The sequence below is a fragment of the Xylona heveae genome, assembly GCF_001619985.1.
Source record: "Xylona heveae TC161 unplaced genomic scaffold L228scaffold_7, whole genome shotgun sequence".
In the NCBI taxonomy this organism is placed as follows: Eukaryota; Fungi; Ascomycota; class Xylonomycetes; order Xylonales; family Xylonaceae; genus Xylona; species Xylona heveae.
The window spans coordinates 956,653-976,985 of record NW_017264199.1 but is presented as its reverse complement, the minus strand read 5'-3'; the positions used below and the strand labels follow the sequence as shown (position 1 = coordinate 976,985).

The 20,333-nt window shown below is 50.4% G+C and overlaps 7 protein-coding genes across 7 annotated transcripts; 3 read left to right on the top strand and 4 right to left on the bottom strand.

The window, feature by feature from the left end:
- Positions 1–3,305: 3,305 nt before the first annotated feature.
- On the top strand, positions 3,306–5,074 carry L228DRAFT_278060 (hypothetical protein; the record flags this gene model as incomplete). Its single annotated transcript, XM_018335637.1, has 3 exons — positions 3,306–3,355; positions 3,420–3,990; positions 4,051–5,074. 3 exons carry the CDS (start codon positions 3,306–3,308, stop codon positions 4,819–4,821), a joined length of 1,392 nt encoding a protein of 463 aa, XP_018187351.1. The 3' UTR covers positions 4,822–5,074.
- Positions 5,075–6,468: 1,394 nt separating this feature from the next.
- L228DRAFT_160023 (hypothetical protein) lies at positions 6,469–9,104 on the top strand. The gene is made up of 4 exons (XM_018329388.1): positions 6,469–6,720; positions 6,875–7,411; positions 7,561–7,853; positions 8,060–9,104. Exons 1-4 carry the CDS (start codon positions 6,622–6,624, stop codon positions 8,841–8,843), a joined length of 1,713 nt encoding a protein of 570 aa, XP_018187350.1. The 5' UTR covers positions 6,469–6,621; the 3' UTR covers positions 8,844–9,104.
- Positions 9,105–9,116: 12 nt separating this feature from the next.
- Positions 9,117–11,348, bottom strand: L228DRAFT_160095 (allantoinase). The gene is made up of 3 exons (XM_018329389.1): positions 10,555–11,348; positions 9,672–10,481; positions 9,117–9,573 (listed from the first exon to the last, which is right to left on the bottom strand). The coding sequence occupies exons 1-3, from the start codon at positions 11,050–11,052 to the stop codon at positions 9,391–9,393; spliced, it is 1,491 nt and encodes a 496-aa protein (XP_018187349.1). The 5' UTR covers positions 11,053–11,348; the 3' UTR covers positions 9,117–9,390.
- Positions 11,349–12,701: 1,353 nt separating this feature from the next.
- Positions 12,702–13,891, bottom strand: L228DRAFT_239735 (hypothetical protein; the record flags this gene model as incomplete). The annotated part of the gene is made up of 3 exons (XM_018331172.1): positions 12,702–13,256; positions 13,338–13,633; positions 13,819–13,891. 3 exons carry the CDS (start codon positions 13,889–13,891, stop codon positions 12,702–12,704), a joined length of 924 nt encoding a protein of 307 aa, XP_018187348.1.
- Positions 13,892–13,915: 24 nt separating this feature from the next.
- Positions 13,916–15,843, top strand: L228DRAFT_248541 (putative hexaprenyl pyrophosphate synthetase Coq1). The gene is made up of 2 exons (XM_018332873.1): positions 13,916–15,284; positions 15,393–15,843. Exons 1-2 carry the CDS (start codon positions 14,058–14,060, stop codon positions 15,552–15,554), a joined length of 1,389 nt encoding a protein of 462 aa, XP_018187347.1. The 5' UTR covers positions 13,916–14,057; the 3' UTR covers positions 15,555–15,843.
- A 260-nt stretch (positions 15,844–16,103) lies between these two features.
- Positions 16,104–17,479, bottom strand: L228DRAFT_269246 (ankyrin; the record flags this gene model as incomplete). Its single annotated transcript, XM_018335252.1, has 4 exons — positions 16,104–16,712; positions 16,841–17,005; positions 17,167–17,332; positions 17,442–17,479. 4 exons carry the CDS (start codon positions 17,477–17,479, stop codon positions 16,104–16,106), a joined length of 978 nt encoding a protein of 325 aa, XP_018187346.1.
- Positions 17,480–17,708: 229 nt separating this feature from the next.
- On the bottom strand, positions 17,709–20,212 carry L228DRAFT_248539 (putative proteasome regulatory particle subunit). The gene is made up of 3 exons (XM_018332872.1): positions 19,570–20,212; positions 18,197–19,503; positions 17,709–18,141 (listed from the first exon to the last, which is right to left on the bottom strand). Exons 1-3 carry the CDS (start codon positions 19,994–19,996, stop codon positions 17,998–18,000), a joined length of 1,878 nt encoding a protein of 625 aa, XP_018187345.1. The 5' UTR covers positions 19,997–20,212; the 3' UTR covers positions 17,709–17,997.
- Positions 20,213–20,333: the final 121 nt, after the last annotated feature.

Sequence of the window (20,333 nt, the reverse complement as noted above, 5' to 3'; positions counted from 1 at the left end):
GATTGATGGCGGGGTCTAAAAATGCCGTGCATACACAGTAGCCACTGAGAATAAATCATCCAGTAACTTTGGCCAAGGCACATGCCGCTGAAGGGATGTCATTTGCACGAGACATGCATATGTCTCAATCTTTCCCATTGAATGTGTAGTGCAACCCGGAGCGAGAGTCATTGGTTAGAGGGAAATGTACCTAATGACGTCCGTGGCCGTTCGTAGGCCATGCATTTCTGGCTTTCCGCATCTGTCTGCCTGAGAAACCTAGAAGTCCGTCGTGGAAAAGGTGTAGAGTCTCCGACGCAGTCGAAGGCGCACTGGGTGGGAATCCCTGGTACTGGTGGAGCTTCTTTTGAGAGACACAGTAAGTGTATGCGGGCCCGCATCGATGCAGCTCGAGCGGGCGGTTCGATGCAGCATGTCCCTGTCCCAAAGCAATCTACGGTTAGCAGGACGGCTGATAGCAGAGCACGGCACAGTGGTAACCGACGGCTCTTTGCCCGCCACTCCTGCATGCTTACCTGTAAACAATGCTCAGAGGGGCTGTGTGCCCCATGGAGAAAGTTTCTCTCGCGGATTCGCAAGCTAGCATGTTTGGCCATGGTCCGTCAGCGAGTGTTTACCTTCGTACGCGCCCTACAGTGAAGCGAGAGACGTGTATGATAACTGCTCAGTAGCCCCTGAGAAATACGACAGCCGGCCGTCGTGTTCCAAACTCAACCGTACTGTCGGCAGAATTCCACCACGTCGCGTTTGTGGTCCCCAAGCAAGCGTTCCATGTCAGGATGCACCACACGATGATCCTACGGCCACAGTATTCCGTAGCATTTGCAATTAAAAAAATGTGATAATGGACCCGAAAACATTGGCGGTTTGCAGCATCCATTGGAATACCTGAAGCGGAGTAGTTCTGTGAAAAAGGAACTGTCACTCTCAGCAATCAAACAACACCCCCTTTGAGAAGGTGAGTGCTGTTGCTCGGCTACTTGTAGAATTACGGGCCCGAATAGCTTCGTAGAGATGCTGTTATTATTGAACATTGTTATGCATGGCTCAGGATATGACTGGTCGGTGCGCATTCGATGTTTGGTCATTGTCCGTCCACGCGTCTGGTGCCTTGTGTGGCCTCAGGGAATGGCACTACATATGCTTTCCGTGCTCCCCGAGCGAAAGTTCAGGCAGAATATGGACCCATCAGTAGTGGATTTGGGTCTTGGTGAAGTAGTAGTGGTGGAGAAAACAGAGAAATAGCGTGAAGACTCGAAAACCCCTGTGACCGGGAGGCCGAGTGCCGTAGCGTCGGGACGACGCGATCAGAACCAGGTGGACGTCTTGGGACGACGTGTCTGGGGTTTCGCCTCGTCTTTGGTCGGATTTCTCCCACTGCTCGTCCTCGTTTCCATAACGGAATCACCCCTAGTGGTCAATCACTATAGCTAAACGAGCTCCTCTCCTGCAAAGAGCACTATTGGGGCCATGACCAGCCAGTGCATTTGTGCGCTCTGCTCATAACTATTGTTTTCTCTCGAGTACGGAGTACAGACGTAAACCAGCCCCATACCTACCTAGGTAGTTAACTGCTGTTCATCGCAATCTAGTGGCTCAATCATCAGACGAATGTGCCATATGTCCACCTCTGAAGTCGATCAACGTGTGATAATCGCTCGTGGTGTTTCATGTTATCTGTGATGACACCTTTTAGGGAATGTGATACTGATAGTATATTTAACTTGGCTTTGCCCCTTGCATACGATGGTTGTGTTCGAAGAAGGCAAGGAAAATGCCCATGATGATGACAGGAGAACATGCGTTCGCTATCGGATTGATAAGATTTGTCGCACGATAAAAGGTCTAATTTTCGCCGATAAAAGAAGCGGCAGAGTTCGTGATCTACAACGGAGGATTCTCCTAGCCAACAACGATGATCGTCGCATCGTAACATGCCTGATTTCATCGTCGCAGTTATAATCTTGTTTTTCCGAGCGTTGTCACCGTTCTGCCGTGGCCGTTTCTGCGGGCGCAACAAACCGCGTCTGACCAACGGGGGCCGGACAAGGGCGGCGGGAAACTTAAGCCAAAGCTAAGTGGGAGGCCTAGGCCAAGGGTGGGAACGATGGACAGGGGGAAGGGAAAAGGGTCCCGCACTACCCAGTATCTAAGGTACCTAGAAGCATGGGGCTGAGGCCTCCTCGAGACCATCTTTTCTCGCCGTTCAAATGAGCATTATTCCCACCCACTTTACGGAGTATCTCATTTCCTTTTCCCTCTTCTCGCGGTCTTGAAGCCTGTTGATTTCATCCAGAATCTTGCATCATTGTCATCATCGTAATCATCATCATCATCATCAACAATCGACGATTACTGTCTCTCGTTTTGTTTTTCTTGTCACTCACGGTTGGTTGTACGGAGGTACAAAAGTACTGCTCTCGACCACAGCCACTTTGCTCTCGCAACTTGTCTCTCCTGCTCAGCGAACCAAATCCCTTGCCGGCCACAGCGATTCCCTGGGCTCTGGGCCTCCCCCCATCTCTCCACCCACCACCACCACCACCACCACCAAGTCACCCGAGCTGCCACCCACGCAGGCCAGGACACCCACGGTTCACACCCCAGGCATATCGCCCTTTCGACATCGGAGAGTCCCCCCCCCCCCCCAAGAGCCAGCCCAAGGCAAGCCTCACGTTTTCGCTTCGCCCCTCTGGGCCACACGCCATATTATTGTCTTCCTGACTTTTTTTTGAGACCTCCAAATCACTCGTCCTTGAGCGTTCGACCACTTTGAACGTCATTGATGCAGCGGTGGTCTCGACACCCTATTGGGGGTTCTTTCTCGACGTTGTGAAACATCAATTGCTACTCCCGGTGAGTCAGCAATCTGGGGACTGAACCGGCCGCTCCTCCGTCAGAGGTCCAGGTCCTAAGCTCCCCTTGCTGCCGTCAGTCGATAAACTCCTGCTTGCTCCCGCACGTTTCTCCTCCCTCGAGACGTCGGGCCACGCAACCTCACTTGTCCTTCGTTTCCCCTTCAGTCGCTTTATCATAGTCATCCGATCGCTTTTTGTCTGAAATCAAGTTCATTCCCTCTTGGTCACTCCTTCGTTGCGTTTGGCCTTATCAACCAACCATTCACTCGTTGCCATTCACTATTTTGAAGCCTATCAGCGCGACCAAAACATCCAGATCGCGATCCAGAATCTACACAAATACCCGAAGCTGGCAATTTTAATCCTTCAGTCATCAAACAACCGTTACTCAAAACCATTACCTCAGCCGACCCTCTTGCATCGCTAGCAATCTTTCCATCGCTCGCTATGTCGGCTCCACAACATTCTGGCCCTGGAGAGGGCTCCGCCTATACATGGTAGGTCTTTGAACGGGGTTTTTTTTTACAGGAATGATCTTTTGCTAATTGACGATTGAAATAGGATCCTCGACCACATTATGTCTTATCCTGAGAGCTACGAGATTCCTCTGAGAACCATGTACACTCTCAATTGCGTGCCTCGCGCACAGCCTTTGCCTCATCAGCTCAAGAACGGCGGCTCGCAACCTGTGTCTTCAGGAACGTCGACCAAATCCTCCTCTCCTACGTCGGCGACTTTCCCCGTGGATCAACTTCATGGCGCACAGGCGGCTGGCCTCGAGTTCAAGTCTGCGCTCATGACACATATTGCTCGATTGCCCTGCCAGCCATGCTCGCTTCCCCCGAGCTTCATTACGCAGTTTCTCCGACGATGCTTTCCTGCCGAGCTTGACATGGTTGATTTCCCGCAGGCGATGACGGCTTTGGATTATTTAAAGGACCTCGAAACTAGACGCCGTAAAGAAATTGCGGCCGCGCTTGCGCGCTTGGGTGTCGATCGCAAGACCTACGCCACCGAGGCAGAGCTGGCGCAAAGATACCCCGGAGTTGTCGCGTGGATCAAGTCCATTGAGGACAAGGAGAGAAGAATCGAGGCTTTGTACACCCAGCTTTACATTGGCCTCCGCCGTTGGGTGAGTCCAAGGCCGTTAATTGCCCCTCTCGAGCTATCATGCTAATCGAACGCACCTCAGGCCCTCATTAATGAAATGTCGCTCGAACCATTTAACAAGCACAATTGCGTTGCTATGCTCAACACACTTTATCCCCCTTCGAGCAACTCTCAGCCCACCTCGCAATTAACGCCCACCGTCCTAAACTCGCAACGCGGTGGATTCTTCCGATATATTCAGGGGGTTGAAAAGAATGGCCCCAAAATCCTCGAGACTCTCATGCAACAAGGCCGTCGGCCCGGCGAGGCAAACGGCTGGCCTGCCGTGAGAGATACGCTTGACATGTATCTGCGCACCACGAATGGCGTCATTGAAGAATGCTCTGAAGTTAGTGGCGTCGAGGTCTTTGCGCCTGAGGAGACTGACGAAAAACGCAAAGGCCGCAAGGTCGACTCTGGAGTGAGCTTTGCAACCGACGATCGCCCGTCGACGAGCAGCAGCTATTCGGGCCGGGACAAGCCCCTTCCGCCCTCCCCACCAATCCATGGATCCCCCAAAGGCGGAAGCACGCTTGAGAAAATAGCGCGAGAGTTCCGTAAGATGAAGTCTCGGAACAAGGCCGAGGACGCGGCCAAGGATGAGAGGCCCAAGTCCAGAGGCCTCAGATCGATGAAGTCCATTGGCACATTGAGTGATCTCAAGGAGAGGAACATGAGCTCCCCATCGTTCGCCAGTTCTAGTAACCGCCAACCGCCGGCATTCGATGTCGAGGCAATGCAACGCCAGAGGATGATGTGGGAAGCAGCACACAACAAGAGTCGCAACCATTCCAACGCGAGCAACGAGATATAATACGATCGTGCTTCGCCTTGACCCATTTGATGCAGACACCATTTTCTACGATCTTTATGATGTCTTCTCACGTTCATTTAACTAGAAATTTCCTGTCCTTCTTTTTTACGATCTTCTTTTTCAATTTTGCCTCCAGCGTCGCAGCGACAGACGCATCACGATCCTTACTATGATATGACTCACGCTCCTTCTACTTTACCGTTGTGTCGGTTTCTTTCCGCCTTTTATTGTTTCATGTACCTATTGTTCTGCGGACCATTGACCTTGGACCATATTGGCTACATATCGCCACTTGTGCTCTCACAGTGTCCCTTTCTGCTTTCTTATTTGGCACTTTGAAGACTGCGTCTCTCGCGAGCAAAAGGATTTACGGTAAAAGTTGTCTTGTCTTCTTTCTTGACAATTTTCTTCAGCTTTTTCTTTTCTCAAATGTTCTGTTTTCTGGTCTGTTCTCCGTTGGGATCATCATCTGGCGAGCGACGGCGTATTGGCCGAGTTGGACTTTTTTCTGCTTCAACATGTAAAATTAACATTTCTCCTAAGGTTTACCCGATTGCATCCGTGTGCACATGGAAGAGGAGGGTAGTGATTGATCTTTCTCCAATGAAGAGCCAAGAAACACATAGAACGCATGCAAATGCAACAGATACTATTTTATCCCATCTTCAATCTTTTTTCAAGATGAAGCTGCGTGCAATATATTCGTGGCCCAGATCGTCCTCTTCTATGTTAAATTTGCGCGTATCCGCGCTCCAACGCTCTTGGCCGTAGCTCCACAGCGCCGTGACCGAGCGAGGGACGCCTCGCTAGCTGGGGCGGCACGAGTCAGGGTCCTTGCGGTTGTCCCTTTGGGGGATGACGGAGTTGAACATGGCATCCATCCACCTGAATTTCGCCTGAGGGGCCGCCTCGCTCGATTATTTCCATTTCTGGGTTAGCTTCAGTAATGTGGTGACGGTTATCACTCCGCAGGACTTTGGATTCTCTCTCTAACGCGGCCTGAAATAATTTGTGCTTTTTGCCGTGCCCTTCGAGCTAGAAGTCTATTAGTCGATGATGCTTTGAAGTTTTACATTTGATTTGCTATATTTCTTTTAGGGCCACTGACCTGGGGAATCCTTGATAGATACGAGGGCAAACACATATAGACATGCATCCCCTCCCGACTGAAGTGGATGGGCCCATCTCCCCTTCGTCCCCATTACTTGGCTCTCGCCCGGTCACCTTTTTTTCTACTGTGCAGCGTGCCTGAAATCTATTTTTTGACTAATTCAATTTGGCTCCAGTCCAGGGACCCTTTGCCTGGATATCTGTCTGGTTTCTCATTTGTCGTTGTCATATGCTATTCTTGTCTCTCTACCCTTGCTCGGCCAGGACTTGAGCAGATTAAGAAAATCTGGTCTATTCCGCCCATCAGTCAGCCTATTTGGGCAACTGCTTGGTTGTTGGATGTGACAAAAGACTTCCAGGAGACGGCTCGAGGAGCCAGCTGATCCTTTCGGTAGCACTGCCGATGCTGAAATCTTCCACTCTGCAGTCTCTAGCGCAGATTTTCTTCCAGTAATTGACTGAACAAGCTTTGACAAATACACTGCCCAGCTGCGGAAGGAAATCTTTCCGGGAACGAGTGGAGCCCTTCTAAATGTGTTGTCGTTGTTGAGGCAATAGTAACAAAGAACATTGGCTACGGAGGTTGACCTTGGCACTTTGCATCGGGTTATAGTGCCGCGCTTGGACGCAACCTTGGTCGCCGAGGAGCTCTGAGTTGGTCTTGGTTTAAGCCTTACGACCTACAGCAAAATGATTGACCAAGCTGGAAATTCGCCGCGGGCGCTGGGACCACTTGACCGTCGAACGATTGTGCGGCGATGTGCTGCTTGCGCGAAGCGTAAAGTGAAGGTAAGAGTTTCCTCTCCTGCTCTAACTTTCTTGCTTAATTGGGACGATATTTGCATTTCCTAGAGCTACTGGTCTCGACCTTTGGGAGTTGACCGTGCTTCTAAATGGGATTCCTCCCTGCTGGTTCGTCAAATACTAATATGTATCAATTTAGTGTCAAGGCGGTTGGCCGTGCAATGCATGTCAACTTCGAGACGAATCATGTGTTCCACAGAAGCAGTCACGCAGCTCAACATCAGTTTTCGTCAATGTCTCCCCAAAACCCCGAGAGACCAAGCCAAAGGGGACGTTAGTCGTCTCCAAAAACGACTCCCAATGTGTAGCATCAATTTCGTCGCGAATGCCGCGCGCTATGCAGCCCGATAGAGAAAGCCTATACTTTGTGCATTTCTTCTCCAAATTCTTAGAAGTCAATAGCTTCACCGGAAAAGACGACATGCAACGAGAGATCCTTAGCAATCTTTGTCACCAGTCACCTATTTTAACGAACTCAATCGTTGCAATTGGTGCCCTCGACGTCAGCCGTGACCCTGATTCATCATGGCAGATGGATAATCAAAAGTCTCCCAAGGTTGCTGCCATTCAAGCATATCGTGATTCAATACTCCAGCTGCGCTCAGCAATTGCGAATCCCGCCGCAGTGCAGAATGACGCAACACTGTGGGGAACTTTTTTCCTAAGTCTCTTCGAGGTACAGTCACATCTATTCTAAAGTTTCCCCTTTTCTTTTATTTCCTTTCCTTTTTTTTTTTTTCCCCTTCCCTTTCCTTTTCTTTCTTTCTTTTTTTTTTCTTTGGTTTGTCTCATCGTATCATACTTATGCTCGTGCATCTGAAACAGCTCATGACCGATGCGACGGGCAAAGGCTGGCTCAAACATATGAGCTACGGCATATATTGCCTCCTTCAACTACACGAGCCACAATACTACCTTTCGGGTCCCGGCCGCTCGTTCTTCCTTACTCTTCGTATTTCCGAGCTCTGCCGAAGCTTAATGTCTTGCGACGAGACTTTTCTTGCGCAACGCCCATGGAGAGACCTAGTGGCTCAGATCTGGGCCGTTTCAACGGCAGACTGGCACCCAAAAGAAGCGCTTTTTGACATTTTAGTCGACGTCGCAGCTTGCAGTTCCGGGTACGTAGTATCATCTCCTCCCCCTCCTCTTCCTACTCCTCATCCTCCTAGTCATCTTCTTCCTCCTCCTTCTCCTCTTCTTTTCCCGTATCCTTTTATCTTATTCTTACAATCCTACGCTCTTCTTGGTTTCCCGAGCTTTACGCACCATATCACATCCAATCAAGAAGCTTATTCTAAATTACATTTATCTTTCCCCCGCACAGTGTTGTGAAGCTCCTCCAAGAAACGTCCAAGAACTCCAATCAACCCACCCCCCAGCAACGCGCGCGGGCAGAAATCCTCGCAGCGGAGGGAACAGCAAGCCAAGCCAAGCTGTTCAAGTGGTACTCTGAGACGTTTGATTCTTCCACTTGCACTTTTACCTCTACCTCTACCTCTCCATCCTCCATCCTCTCCTTTCCCTCACCCGCCTCCTCCTTCTCTTCTCTCTCCTCCTCCTCCTCTTCCTCTTCCTCTTCTTCCTATCCCTCTCCCTCCTCCTCCATTCCCCCCTCAACCCCCCCAACACCCTCATCTACCCCATGCACCCCACCCGCCCTACCACCCTCCTTCTCGCTGCGCACCATCAAACACGACCCGCAACTGATGCTCGCGCTGGCGTACTACCACGGCATCTGCATCTTCCTATCGTGCACCTTTGACTTTTATCCATGCTGGACGCGGTCTACGCCTTCTACGCCGACACCGACGTCGCTGTGCTCGCCCTCGCCATGTCCCGTGCTATCCGCTTCCGAGATGAACGCACACGTGCTCGCTATTCTGGAGATATGCAAATACGTTCTTGCCGACGGCAGACTGGCGCCCGTGCTGCTCGTGATGCCGCTGGAGGTCGCGGGCGCGAAGTCGCACGTCGAGGTGCATAGGATGCAGATCGTGCAGATGCTGCGCGAGGTGGCGAAGCGAGGGTTCATTGTTGCAGATCGGTTCGTGCTGGGGCTGCAGTCGAGATGGGAGGAGGAAGTGGAGGAGGAGGGGGGGACGAGTTAGGGTTATATGAACTGTCATTTGTTTTGGCTATGTATTTTTTTGCTCACGCATCCTTTGTGGGTAGTACCCTTATTTTCTCTCTCTCTCTCTCCATGACCACGGATATCACAATACATTATATATCAAGGAAAACAGCACTTCAGAGGGTGTCAATGATTCAAATGAGAGGACGTTATTTTGATTCGGGGGAAGGGGCTTTTTTTTGGACTAGTTCATGGAACACCTGCTCTCCCTTGAAAGAGTGTGCCGTTGTAAAGATGAAAGTAGCCCTACAGCCTAACCTAATCATTCGAGGAAAATTGCTATAACCCATCCCCTGTCCTTCCTTTCGAAGGACACCTAACCTGGCACCGCGAGTGCAACGGAATCAAAAGAAAAAGAAAACGCCAAACAGCCGCTTACGTAATGCCAACTGGTGATGCTGCTATGCAAAAGAGAGAGTAAACACAATGCAATGATGCTGATTACAGCATACTTGCATGAGAATAGTCATGATAAAAAAATACGATAGTGGTTTTATTTTTATTTCCCAGGCAAAACATGCGAATCATGTGCGAGTCGTTCTGGGCTCAAGAAGCAATTGGCCTTGAGGACCCGATTTCTTCGTAAATCCGTCGGCGCGGCTAAAGATGCGCTGGCCGCGGAGATATGTCTCGCGGACGACGCCCTTGAGCTCGCGGCCTTCATAGGGGGAGCATTTGTTGCGGAAGAGCATAGTGCTGGGCTCGACCTGAAAGGACAGTCAGCAATGTTGCCACAATTCTTACAACAAGAAATGAATCGAGGGGAAAAAAGGGAATAGGATACGAAAGGGACAAAGAAACGTACCATAAAAGAACCTTGATCGTCAAAGACGGCAATGTCGCCGTCAAAGCCGACGGCCAAGTCGCCCTTTTGGTGTTCAAGACCGACTTGCTTCGCCGTGTTGGCGCAGCACCACTTGACAACATCCTCAATGGTGATGCCGCGGTGCTGGCCCTCCGTCCACAGGATGCTCAAACCAAGCCCGACAGACGAGACACCGCCCCAGGCGTTGAAGAAATCTCCAGTGTTGGGGCCGGCTTCCGTGCCACGAGGAACGGTGGGAGGCAAGCATTTCAGGTCAGGTGTGCAAGGTGAGTGGTCCGACACAACGGTTTGGATTACCGTCTCCTTGTCGTCCTTTTGAAGCTCCTCCCAGAGACCATCTTGGTTGGACTGTGTCCGGATGGGCGGGCAGCACTTGTGTCGCGTATCACCGTCGTTGATCTTCTCAGAGGCGATGCTGAGGTAATGGAAGCACGTCTCGGCGGTGATCTTGACGCCTCTGGCGCGGGCCTGGCGGAGTAGAGGGATGGCCTCAATGGCAGAGAGGTGGACAATGTGCAAGGGAAGATCTGGTGCGACAGAGGCAAGAGCGAGAATCTCAGCAATGGCGTATGTCTCAAACGCTGGCGGGCGGGAGAGGAGGAAGGTGTTGTAGGAGGTCAGTGCGCCGTGGGGGAAAAGAGGCGGCTCGGAGTGCTGAACCGCGTCACCGACGGAGTCAGAAATGGGAGGGATCATCTCGGCGTGGAACATGAGCGTCGTTGGTTCATCGGCGAGCTCTTTCATTGCCAGCGTGATATCGTCCGAGGACACTGCGGGGAATTCATCCACCTAAAATATTAGGTAACTGTCAGAAACGAAGCACGTTCTAAACTCAGCATCTGTATATAGGTTGAGAACTTACACCGCTGTCAATCAGGAAACCCTTGAACCCTCGGACACCTTCCTTGACCAAGGCCGTCAATTCGGTGTGGTTACCAGGAATAACGCCGCCGTAGAAACCAACATCTACCCAGCATTTGCCCTGAGCCGCGTTGATCTTCTCTTTGAAGTTCGATACTGTCGTGGTAGGTGGAATTGCATTCAGTGGCATGTCAACAACGGTTGTGACGCCGCCAAACGCAGCAGCCTTGGTGCCGGTCTCGAAGCCTTCCCATTCTGTTCGTCCTGGCTCGTTGAGGTGGACATGGGCGTCAACAAGCCCAGGGAGAAGAACATGAGGAGAATGGTCTATATAGGGTGTTCCCTCAGGAAAGTCTGACGGAGGGAGCACACAGTCAAAAATTGATGTGATTTTTCCCGTTGTCAAGGAGATGACAACTGTTGCTGCAGTAAGACGGCCGGCGATGACGGCGCGCTCAGAAGCAACGACGGAGATAGGATGGTCCACGGCAGACGGCATTATTGATGCGGTATATAACTCGATATGACAGGCAATTTACGGCCGCCCCAAAACAAGGTGGTTGTTCTTTCAGCGAATGCCAAAGTCAGAAGCTCTTTTGGGGAATGGCGATGGCGGAAGAGGAGAGTAAGACAAGAGCAAGGGCAAAGGGGCTTGAGCAGATCCAACGAAGAAGAAGTATCGTGGAGAAAACCTGGGGGACCATCGTCCTGAAAAGCTGTGCATCATCCTGCCGAGAAGCCAACTGTCTCCGGAACGCCAAAAGGGCGTATTTTGGTGGTAGGTAGGGCATCACTAGAGACCCGGAGCTCGCCGTAAGAGGCCTTGTCCCACGGATGAAAGAGGGGTACTAAACATATTTGGGTGGTTAGTGGGGGATCTTTAGCATTCTCATTACTCGATAAGAAGCTTATCGAAACCGCCATTCGATGTGTGGGTTGGTGGTGGCATCTCAAATCCGAACAAGCGCGGAAAAAGAAGGAAAAGACTCGGGGAAATTTTTGGTTGGGGCTTATAGATAAGCATCCGATCGGCTACTGGTTCCCCCTTGGTTTGGCTATCCAAATCCGGTAAATGACAAAGACGAAGAGAAGCCAAAACACACCTTAAAGGTTGCTTTATAGAAGAGGACCAAGACAAACATTTCATCATACCGACAAGCAGAATGGGGACCAGACCCGTTCTGCCTGCATTTCGTTGTGCCATTGCTTCGAAGCGGGGCGGTCTTTGCACTGGCCCGAATAAGGTACAAGACTTTTGTGGGATGAGTACCTCTGAGGCGAAACTAAAGTTGTTAGGTACTTTCAAATCGAGTAAAGTTACCGCCGCCAAAGCATCGCCACGACGCCGTCAGCTCCACCGAATTGAGGCCGTTAGTGTCCCCGACCATCGGAACCCTGAGATCATAACCATGGCAATGCATGAAATCATAGGCCTCGCGCTGAACTCAATTCAGTTGATTTCGACGAGATTTTCTATTCGATTCCTATTCGATTCCTGGCAATCCATCTGGCTGTGAACAACGTAAATTGCCGAGAACCATGTCTCGGTATGGGTACCAACTTGACTTTCCCTGCGGGGTTTCATGATGCCGGTGCTCGGAGTCCTAGTGAAGGCGATGCAGCGTTTCTCCATATGATTGCCTCGGTGCCGTTGCGGCAACTGTATAAGTGAAATATCAAGTGACCCGAGGCTAACCCATATCACAAATTTCCAGCCCGTGCTCGTGTCCCCCTGTGCTCACTCGAATTGAGCTACCTTATTCGGCACAGTTCCTGTGGACGAGTGCCACATCGAATCCCAGAAGAGCCAATTTGAATGTTGAGATTGGTGCCCTGTTTTCTCATGCACTTGGATTCGATAGATATCTCATAACTCACAATGTGCATACTGTATCATGCACTCTGGCCAAAGCGTGAGCTCAGTATTCAAGCAAGCTATGCAACAAACCAAGGCGGAACGCATTCGAGTTGGCTGGCACCCTTTTTACTGACAAGGTACAAAATCGAAGCCTTGGTCTCGAAGGACGGGTTACTCGACGCCAGCGAGATGAGTCTGGATGTCGCGTCGCCACTCTGGTATAAGCCATTGGTCTGACAAATTGCTCATGTGAATCAACGACAAATTTGGCTCTCGAATTCGGCGGTCTCCTATTTGGCCCAGATCTTTCTTCTTCGAACCTTGTCTCCATCTGCAAGTTGCATTAATGATGGCGGAGCATCTGCCCGGCGAGCACCTTTTGATTTGGTCCGTTTCTTTTCGGCACTGATGACCCAAGAATCCATCACTTCCTTCTTCTCCTTATTTTTCGCCTCTTTCTTCTTGGCTTCCTTTAGCTTCCTTAGATACCCAGCATATACAACCACTTCTGCGACCCCGACAATCCCGCTACCTCCCATGCTAAGACCTAGTCTCTGTGGCGTGCTCCAATGACTGGAGATCAGCCAAATTGCAATGCCGCAGGCCACAATAGAAACAAGGATATTTATGATAAGCATCACTTGTCGATGAACTTCCTCGTACGTTATCTCGTCTTCTTCCGATTCGGTAGCGGTCACAGCAGGAGGGAAAAGAGTGCCACCTTGAGAAGTAGGGAAACGCTGGGAAAAGGTCTCGATAGGTAGAGGAGGGTTAACCATCCGCTCGTACGCTCGCGCTTCCTCTTCGCGTCGAAGGCGGGCCATCAACTCTTTATACTCTGAAGACTATTCATAACTTTGAGGTCAGTAATCTATAACTCAAAGCAAAAGGAGACGGTGCAGAACACTAAAGTGGGATGAACTTACGGGCTCTTGCTTAGGCTTGGGCGGTGGCACATAAATAGCAGATCCACGTAGTAGATCATCTAGATGATAAGCTGCTTGAGGCTTCCCGTTGTCGGAAATTTTCCGCGTGAATCCCTCCTCCTTTAATTTGCGATGGATATCAATAATTTGTCCATGCGATATGGGCTTTCCGGCCTGAGGATCATCTAGAGGAGCTTCTGTAGTCGAGAGGTCTGGGGGAGCAGGAGACAGAGCTCTGTATTCTTTAACGGCCGCCACCATGGCCGGAGTTAAAGTAAAAAGCACCATGACTGATGCTTGATCAAATATGAATCAGCTGCAGCCCGTAGCTTAATGGAGATCAGCCTCCATACAACTCTCCTGCATCCAGGGTTGCAAGCAGCTGTCGTACTTTGGCCTCTCACAGCTTGGGGTTCATGTCTATGTTCCGCTGTCAGGGTTCGCTAATGTGCCAGGGTGCTGTTGGTGCACGTTGACTTACCTCGTTCCATTCGGTCGTCGGCAAAACTATGATCCATATCCGCCCTCGCGCGCGAGTTCTCCGATGCCAGCATCATGAAGCACCCAAACGGCTTGCGTATGAATTAACTCACCACCCAATTCTCGCGACTCAGCAGTTTTGGGGCCTCATTGGTGGCTCCCTAGTCGTGAATTTTCTTATACGAATACTCTTCTCTGTTTATATCGGGAATTACCCTCCAAAGCGGTCAATTTCAGAGGATGGGTTTCCGCCCTTCCCGAGCTTCAGGGCTTTTCCGTAGCTCTTTCACAGCTCAACAACGACCACGTATATCCACATGCCCTCAGTGCACCCAGTCATTGAGTTTCCGAACTCGGGCGACTCCAATTACCAATTTCAACTTCACGCATCAGCGGAAGTCGTCAACATGGACGGCAGCAGTCTCGGCGGCGCAGAATCTGATGAGCGCGGCATCAGCGTCGTCTAAAGAGGCCGCCGCACAAGGCGTTTCAGTTGATCCATTACGCATCGTTGCAAAGGAGATGAAATTCTTGACAAAGAATATTCGACAATTACTTGGATCGGGACACCCTACCCTCGACACGGTCGCAAAGTATTACACGCATGCTGAAGGCAAACATATGCGGCCGCTGGTTGTGCTCCTCATGTCTCGAGCAACAGCCTTGACACCCACTATCTCCAGGCAATCATTTGCTACACAGACTGCCAGCGTTGACAGTCCCATCTCCCCATCTTCGATCCTCCTCGACAATAACCCTTCATTCCCAGAAACGAATCCCCTCACTACCGAACCAGCTTCGTTCACGTCTACCTCCGCCCCAGACTCAGATATCCTCCCTTCGCAACGTCGACTGGCTGAGATTACGGAGCTGATCCATACCGCATCGCTCCTCCATGATGATGTCATTGATACTTCCGAGGCTCGACGAGGTTCGCCGTCGGCGAATATTGAGTTCGGCAACAAGATGGCCGTGCTTGCAGGCGACTTCTTGCTCGGCAGAGCATCAATAGCCTTGGCTCGTTTGCGGGATCCCGAGGTAATTGAGTTGATGGCAACAGTGATAGCCAATCTGGTCGAGGGTGAATTCATGCAGCTTAAGAATACCGCGCGGGACGAAAAATATCCAAAGTGGACCGAGGAAACTATCTCATATTACCTTCAAAAGACGTACCTCAAGACGGCCAGTCTTATCAGCAAGTCCTCTAGATCGGCTGCTCTATTAGGCCAAAACACTCCGGAAGTTGTGGAGGCAGCCTATCAGTTTGGCCGCAACCTAGGCCTGGCCTTCCAGCTCGTTGATGACATGTTGGACTACACTGTTAGTGCACAGGAATTAGGCAAGCCAGCTGGCGCCGATCTCGAGCTGGGTCTCGCCACTGCGCCGCTGCTGTTTGCCTGGAAAAATGAACCTGAGCTTGGCGCGCTTGTTGGAAGGAAGTTCTCGAAGGAAGGAGACGTGTTGAGGGTGAGTCTATATGCCGCTTTTTCAAGCGCCGTGTTTTTTTTTTGTCGCTTGTCCTGACTCGTCATTGTGCTTGCATTAATCCAAAGCTAATTCGTTCTTCGCTCGTAGGCTCGTGAACTCGTTGCTCGAAGTGACGGTGTTGAGCAAACCCGCGCTTTGGCGCAGGATTACGCAGACAAAGCGGTTGCTGCCATCAGCCCCTTCCCAGAGAGCGAGGCGAAGGACGGCTTGATTGAAATATGTGTCAAGACAATGAACAGACGCAAGTGATCTCAACTCCTCAAATTTTGCATCCGCGATTGGAGTAGGAATTCCTTTGTTTGGTTCTTTTGTCGTCTTGCATGCGGGCCTTCCACGAGCTCGATGGACAACTGTCTGGCGGGCTGAATGGTTAAGAGTCTAAAAATGAAATGTTTCCCTTTATATGTATCTATAGCGTCGCCTCTTATAACATTGTACTATATAGAACAAAACCGCTCGCGCTGGGAATTTTCAATGTATCTGATAAATGGGATAGATAGATCGCAGTCGACGAATTTAGAATTGTAGTCCCCTCGTCTGTTGTGTCATGTGAAATAAATTACAGATGTGAAGATGCTGCGCTTCAAACTCTGAGACACTTGCAAAGAAGAAAGTAATGTAAACATACCTTACAAAGGGCCCAGCCCAGCGAATTGCATATGATTCATATTTGTCATAGATATTCGGATGCCCTTTAGACCATCGGGCACCGCAAAAGCTGACCCTTGACAGCTTTGGGAAACGTGTCAAGGCCATCTCCAAAATATCCTGCTCTCTATGCGCAAGGATTCAGCGTGTCTATTCCCCGCTACTTGCTCTCCCGCGTAGTCCACCGAAGCTCCATCCGCTTTCGCTTTTCGTTGAAGCAGCGGCGGGGCCCGACGCCGGCGCCGGTGAACCATGCATTTGTGGTGGTGGAAAGAATTTTCCAGACATAGGACTGCGATCATCCGCTGGTGTGAGGGCTGAGGGCTCTCCCTCAGTACGAGGATGTCCAGGATCCATATCCTCCGTCACTAATCTCACGCCCCCTACGCCACGCTTAGCCCGCTCTGCTCGCTCCGCCTGCTTTATCTCAACCTTCCGTTTCTCAAACTCGGCGACCAGGTTTCGGAAATATACTTCCGCGGCAACAGTTAATGAATAACTAATAGGCGTCCAAGAATATGCATTACGAGCGAGTGGGGAGGCGCCGGCTTGCAGAAGGGTTCGAATAACTTTTAGTTCGCCGTAAGCGGAAGCATAATGTAATGCAGTATTCCCATCATTGTCTTGTGCTGTCACGTCTGCTCGCTCGATAGCGCCGGCGCCAGTACCGGGCAAGTCGTTTGGCTCAGGATTCTCAATCCTGCCGCTAAGAAGCGTTGCAACAATGGTGTCTTGGCCATTTTTCGCAGCGGTCATCATCTAAATCATAATCAATCCGCTCGTTAACAGTCCGTGAGACGGTACGGTCTACGGGGATTTTCAATCTGGAAAATAACACGAATAGAAATGAAGGTGAACCTTCCAAGAGCATAGGAGCTGTGACATACCGCATCCACGCCACGTTTGTTCCTCCAATTTATGGACCCTGGAAACTTTTTTGCAAGCATTGCTGCAAGGTGAGGATGCGCTTCGCATGCGAGCATGAGGGGTGTATCCCAGTCCGCATTTCGAGAGATTCCTCCATTCTCGTGGCCAGCTTCAACAAGGTAGGTCTATACTCAACATTAGCCGTAACGTCACAATAGGTACCAATTATGTGGATGTGTGGCATCGCTGTAGGTGAGGCAATAGCAACTATGAACCCCTCAGAACTGACAACTCTACATTGCTAAGGTAGAAGGTTTGGCGTCTTATTACGAAGGAGTATGCTTACGGCGATCTCTAGAAAACCTAGTTTGGCTGCAAGGTGAAGGGAAGTATTTCCCTTTTCTGCAAAGTCTGGGTTTTGCAGAGCGTTTGGATTGTTCTTTGTTATTCGTTTCACAAGAAATAGGTCATTAAGAATGATGGCTCGGCGGAGCCGCACGGAAACGTCAATCCTAAAATGTCAGTGAATTCGAAAAACATTGTATCTTAATTGGAATCAGGAAACCTTACATGTTCGCTGCATCGCTTTAAATATAATGCCCATTGAATAGATCAACGGACTCAAGGAATATCTGGCCTGGTTGTCTGAACGCAACCATACCCTGGCGCCTACGGTGTATGTCACCGAGGGGACCGCATCACGGCCCCGACAGGGCCGGGGTCGCGTGCAAACAGCACAAACATTAGCCCCGTTGCTAGAACCATCAAACGTCATCGGGAACTCCAAACTTCAGGCTTGTCTACTCAGAAATCGATACTGTATCGTCGGTCGGCTTAACCAGTCACCTAGTTGCTTTCAAGAATTGTGGTCATAAGTTGTGTGTGTATGGGTGCCACAATTACACTGAACAAATCTCAATTTAAAAGCTGTTTGCATGACGTACTTTGAATAGCTCAAATAGACTGTACGCAAAGAAGTCCGCTCATATATGAGCGAAACTTCCTATGCACAACAGCGCGACTAAGAACATCTGTCGAGAACGAAAGAGCATGAAGCAATGAACTGAGACTAACAGTAGCCCGATTAATATGGCACTGCCATGGTCAAATAAATCTCTAATAGGAATACAATTCTTCATGTGTGATACCAAATCCTGTCTGCTCTGCAATTCTTTGCTTAGATCCCATCAAAATCACCACCTGCATCGTCGTCATCAATATCTCCCTCTTGGATCTCTTTAGCCAGTTCCCGTTCCCGCTCTCTGGCTTCCTGGGCGTTCTTCAACTCCAGTCTGTGCTGATTCATTGGGAAGCGCATAGCCTAAAACTCTGTTAGTCGGGCAACTTAGATTATGACTTGACCGGATATGACAAACCTTGACGCTCTCATCGTGGAGAGCTAAGCAAGCCCTAATACGTTCATGAAAAGCTTCGCCAGGCTCCCGAGTCGCGTACACGTCGCCAACATCTTTGCTCTTCATGAAACCTTTTTCATGGTCAAGGGTAGCCTCAATGACACCGTCTCGGATCGCTTTGGCAACGATATACTCAGCAGACTCTTCGCTTTCGAGGCCGAGCCTCAGGCAAATGTCTCGCAGGGAGATGCGCGAGTATGACAAGGACATCATTCGAACACCCGTCTTGATGACGTTCTGTCGGAGGCGAAGAATGAGAGTGTAATTACCGTCACGTCGGAACGTCGAGTTGTGAACCTGAACAACCTTCAAGAAGCCCTCCAGATCTCCGACGCGAACAGCTTGAACCAAGAGGAAGTAAGGTTGGAGAGCATGCTCAAGACTGGGCTGCCGGAAGATGGCACGGTCAGGAATATCACCCATCAGGAGTTCGACAATAACGAGGAGCTTCATAGATGCTTGGTAGAAACCAGCCGCGGTAGCGCTCGATGGAGACTTGCGGCTGGCGCCAACAAGATGCTCATGAGCCTCAGTATATGAAAGCTGAATCGCCCGGATCCGTCCGAGATAGTACAAATATCTTGCGACCTGGTTGCTTGAAGCCGCAGGTGGAAATTGCGTCTGCGAAACGAGAAGATCTGCTTGAGAAATATGAGACGCAGAAAGATAATTCCGAAGAAGCAGAGTGGTCACGGTCGCTTGCGTATCCTGATCTTTGCGGAGGACGGAGGTTCGCAACGCGGCAAGCAGTTGCTGGCGAATCGATATGGCCGGGGCGAGAGGCGAAGGGGGGTAAGGTTTGAGCTCCTCGTGGAATAAAGAGTAGTAAAAGTACACCCGTGCGGAAAGCGAGTCAAGAGACCTCCGGTTCAAAGTACGCAGCTTATCTACGAGATGGTTTGAGAACTTGGCGCCCAGGTCAAACTCCTTCTTGTCAAGAAGATAAACCTGTACCAGAATGGAGAGGAAGATGTCGATCTCAGGAATGATCTCCTTGGTCGACTTGGCCTGGGATTGACCCTTCTCGGCATCAACTTCCATCTCTACCACTTGCTGCTCTCCCGAGAAAGCGTCCTCCTTGCCAACGGCAGCAAGCAAAGTCTTTGCCGTTGGATGGTTTGATGTGTAGGTCTCGACAATGACCTTGGCAAGTACGTCGGGGGAGATCCGCTTTCGAATTGACGATATTGAGCGAAGAACTCTGAGTGTGAATCGAGAGTCGAATTGGGCAACCGCGCGCTCGAGGAGCGGAAAGCTGTTTTTGATGTCTGATTGTGGATATGTTAGAATTGGGTTCGGTATCGAAATGTCATTCGAAGGGTTATCTGACTTACCTAGTATGGTTTTTGCTTCGGGGTCTTCGGACTCTCCTGACTTCTCAGTGTCAAGCTCATCTGCACCTTCCATTGCCACATCGTCTCCATTATCTTTGCCCTGCTCGGACAGCTTTGAGCCCTTGGCAGGGGGCACAACCACGGTCATCTCCTCGTCACCGTCCTTGCCCTTCTGCTGCTCATTTGGCGCAGAATCTCCCATGTTCACATCCTCGTTTTGAGTAGAGCCTTTGGCACCAGCACCCACACCGTTGGGACGGGGACTGCCATTGTCCGATTGGCCGGAAGCTCCCTTCTTCATTGCAGCTGTTTTCGATCTTGTTGACGGCGATCTTGTCGGAGTGGATTTGTCCTGAGTGTTGGATGGAGAATCACCGTTGGCGGCAGGTGAAGATTCGTCTCTGTTTGAGCGTCGAGTGTTGACCATATTCGCAGAGCTTAGCTCTTACAGATAGATAGAGACTGCAACTAATAATGGATGGTGCTAAGCTTGGCTAGCAAAGCATTCAGCTCGGCTTAGATTGCAACGATCACTCAAGACGCTGAGCAGAGCTTCAAAGACTAAAGCTATGAGCGATCCTGGGAAGAGAAGGATGGAAATATCGATGGAGACAGTTGAGGGCTAAAGATTGCGATGGAAGGTTGACGTTCGACGCCGTAAGTCAGGACCGAGACCAGCGTTGCTTCTGTCCCAAAGGTGCCGGTCGGTCAGTCGGACGCACCAAAGCCGCATTTTGTCATCCAGCACACTCGTCATTCCCCAT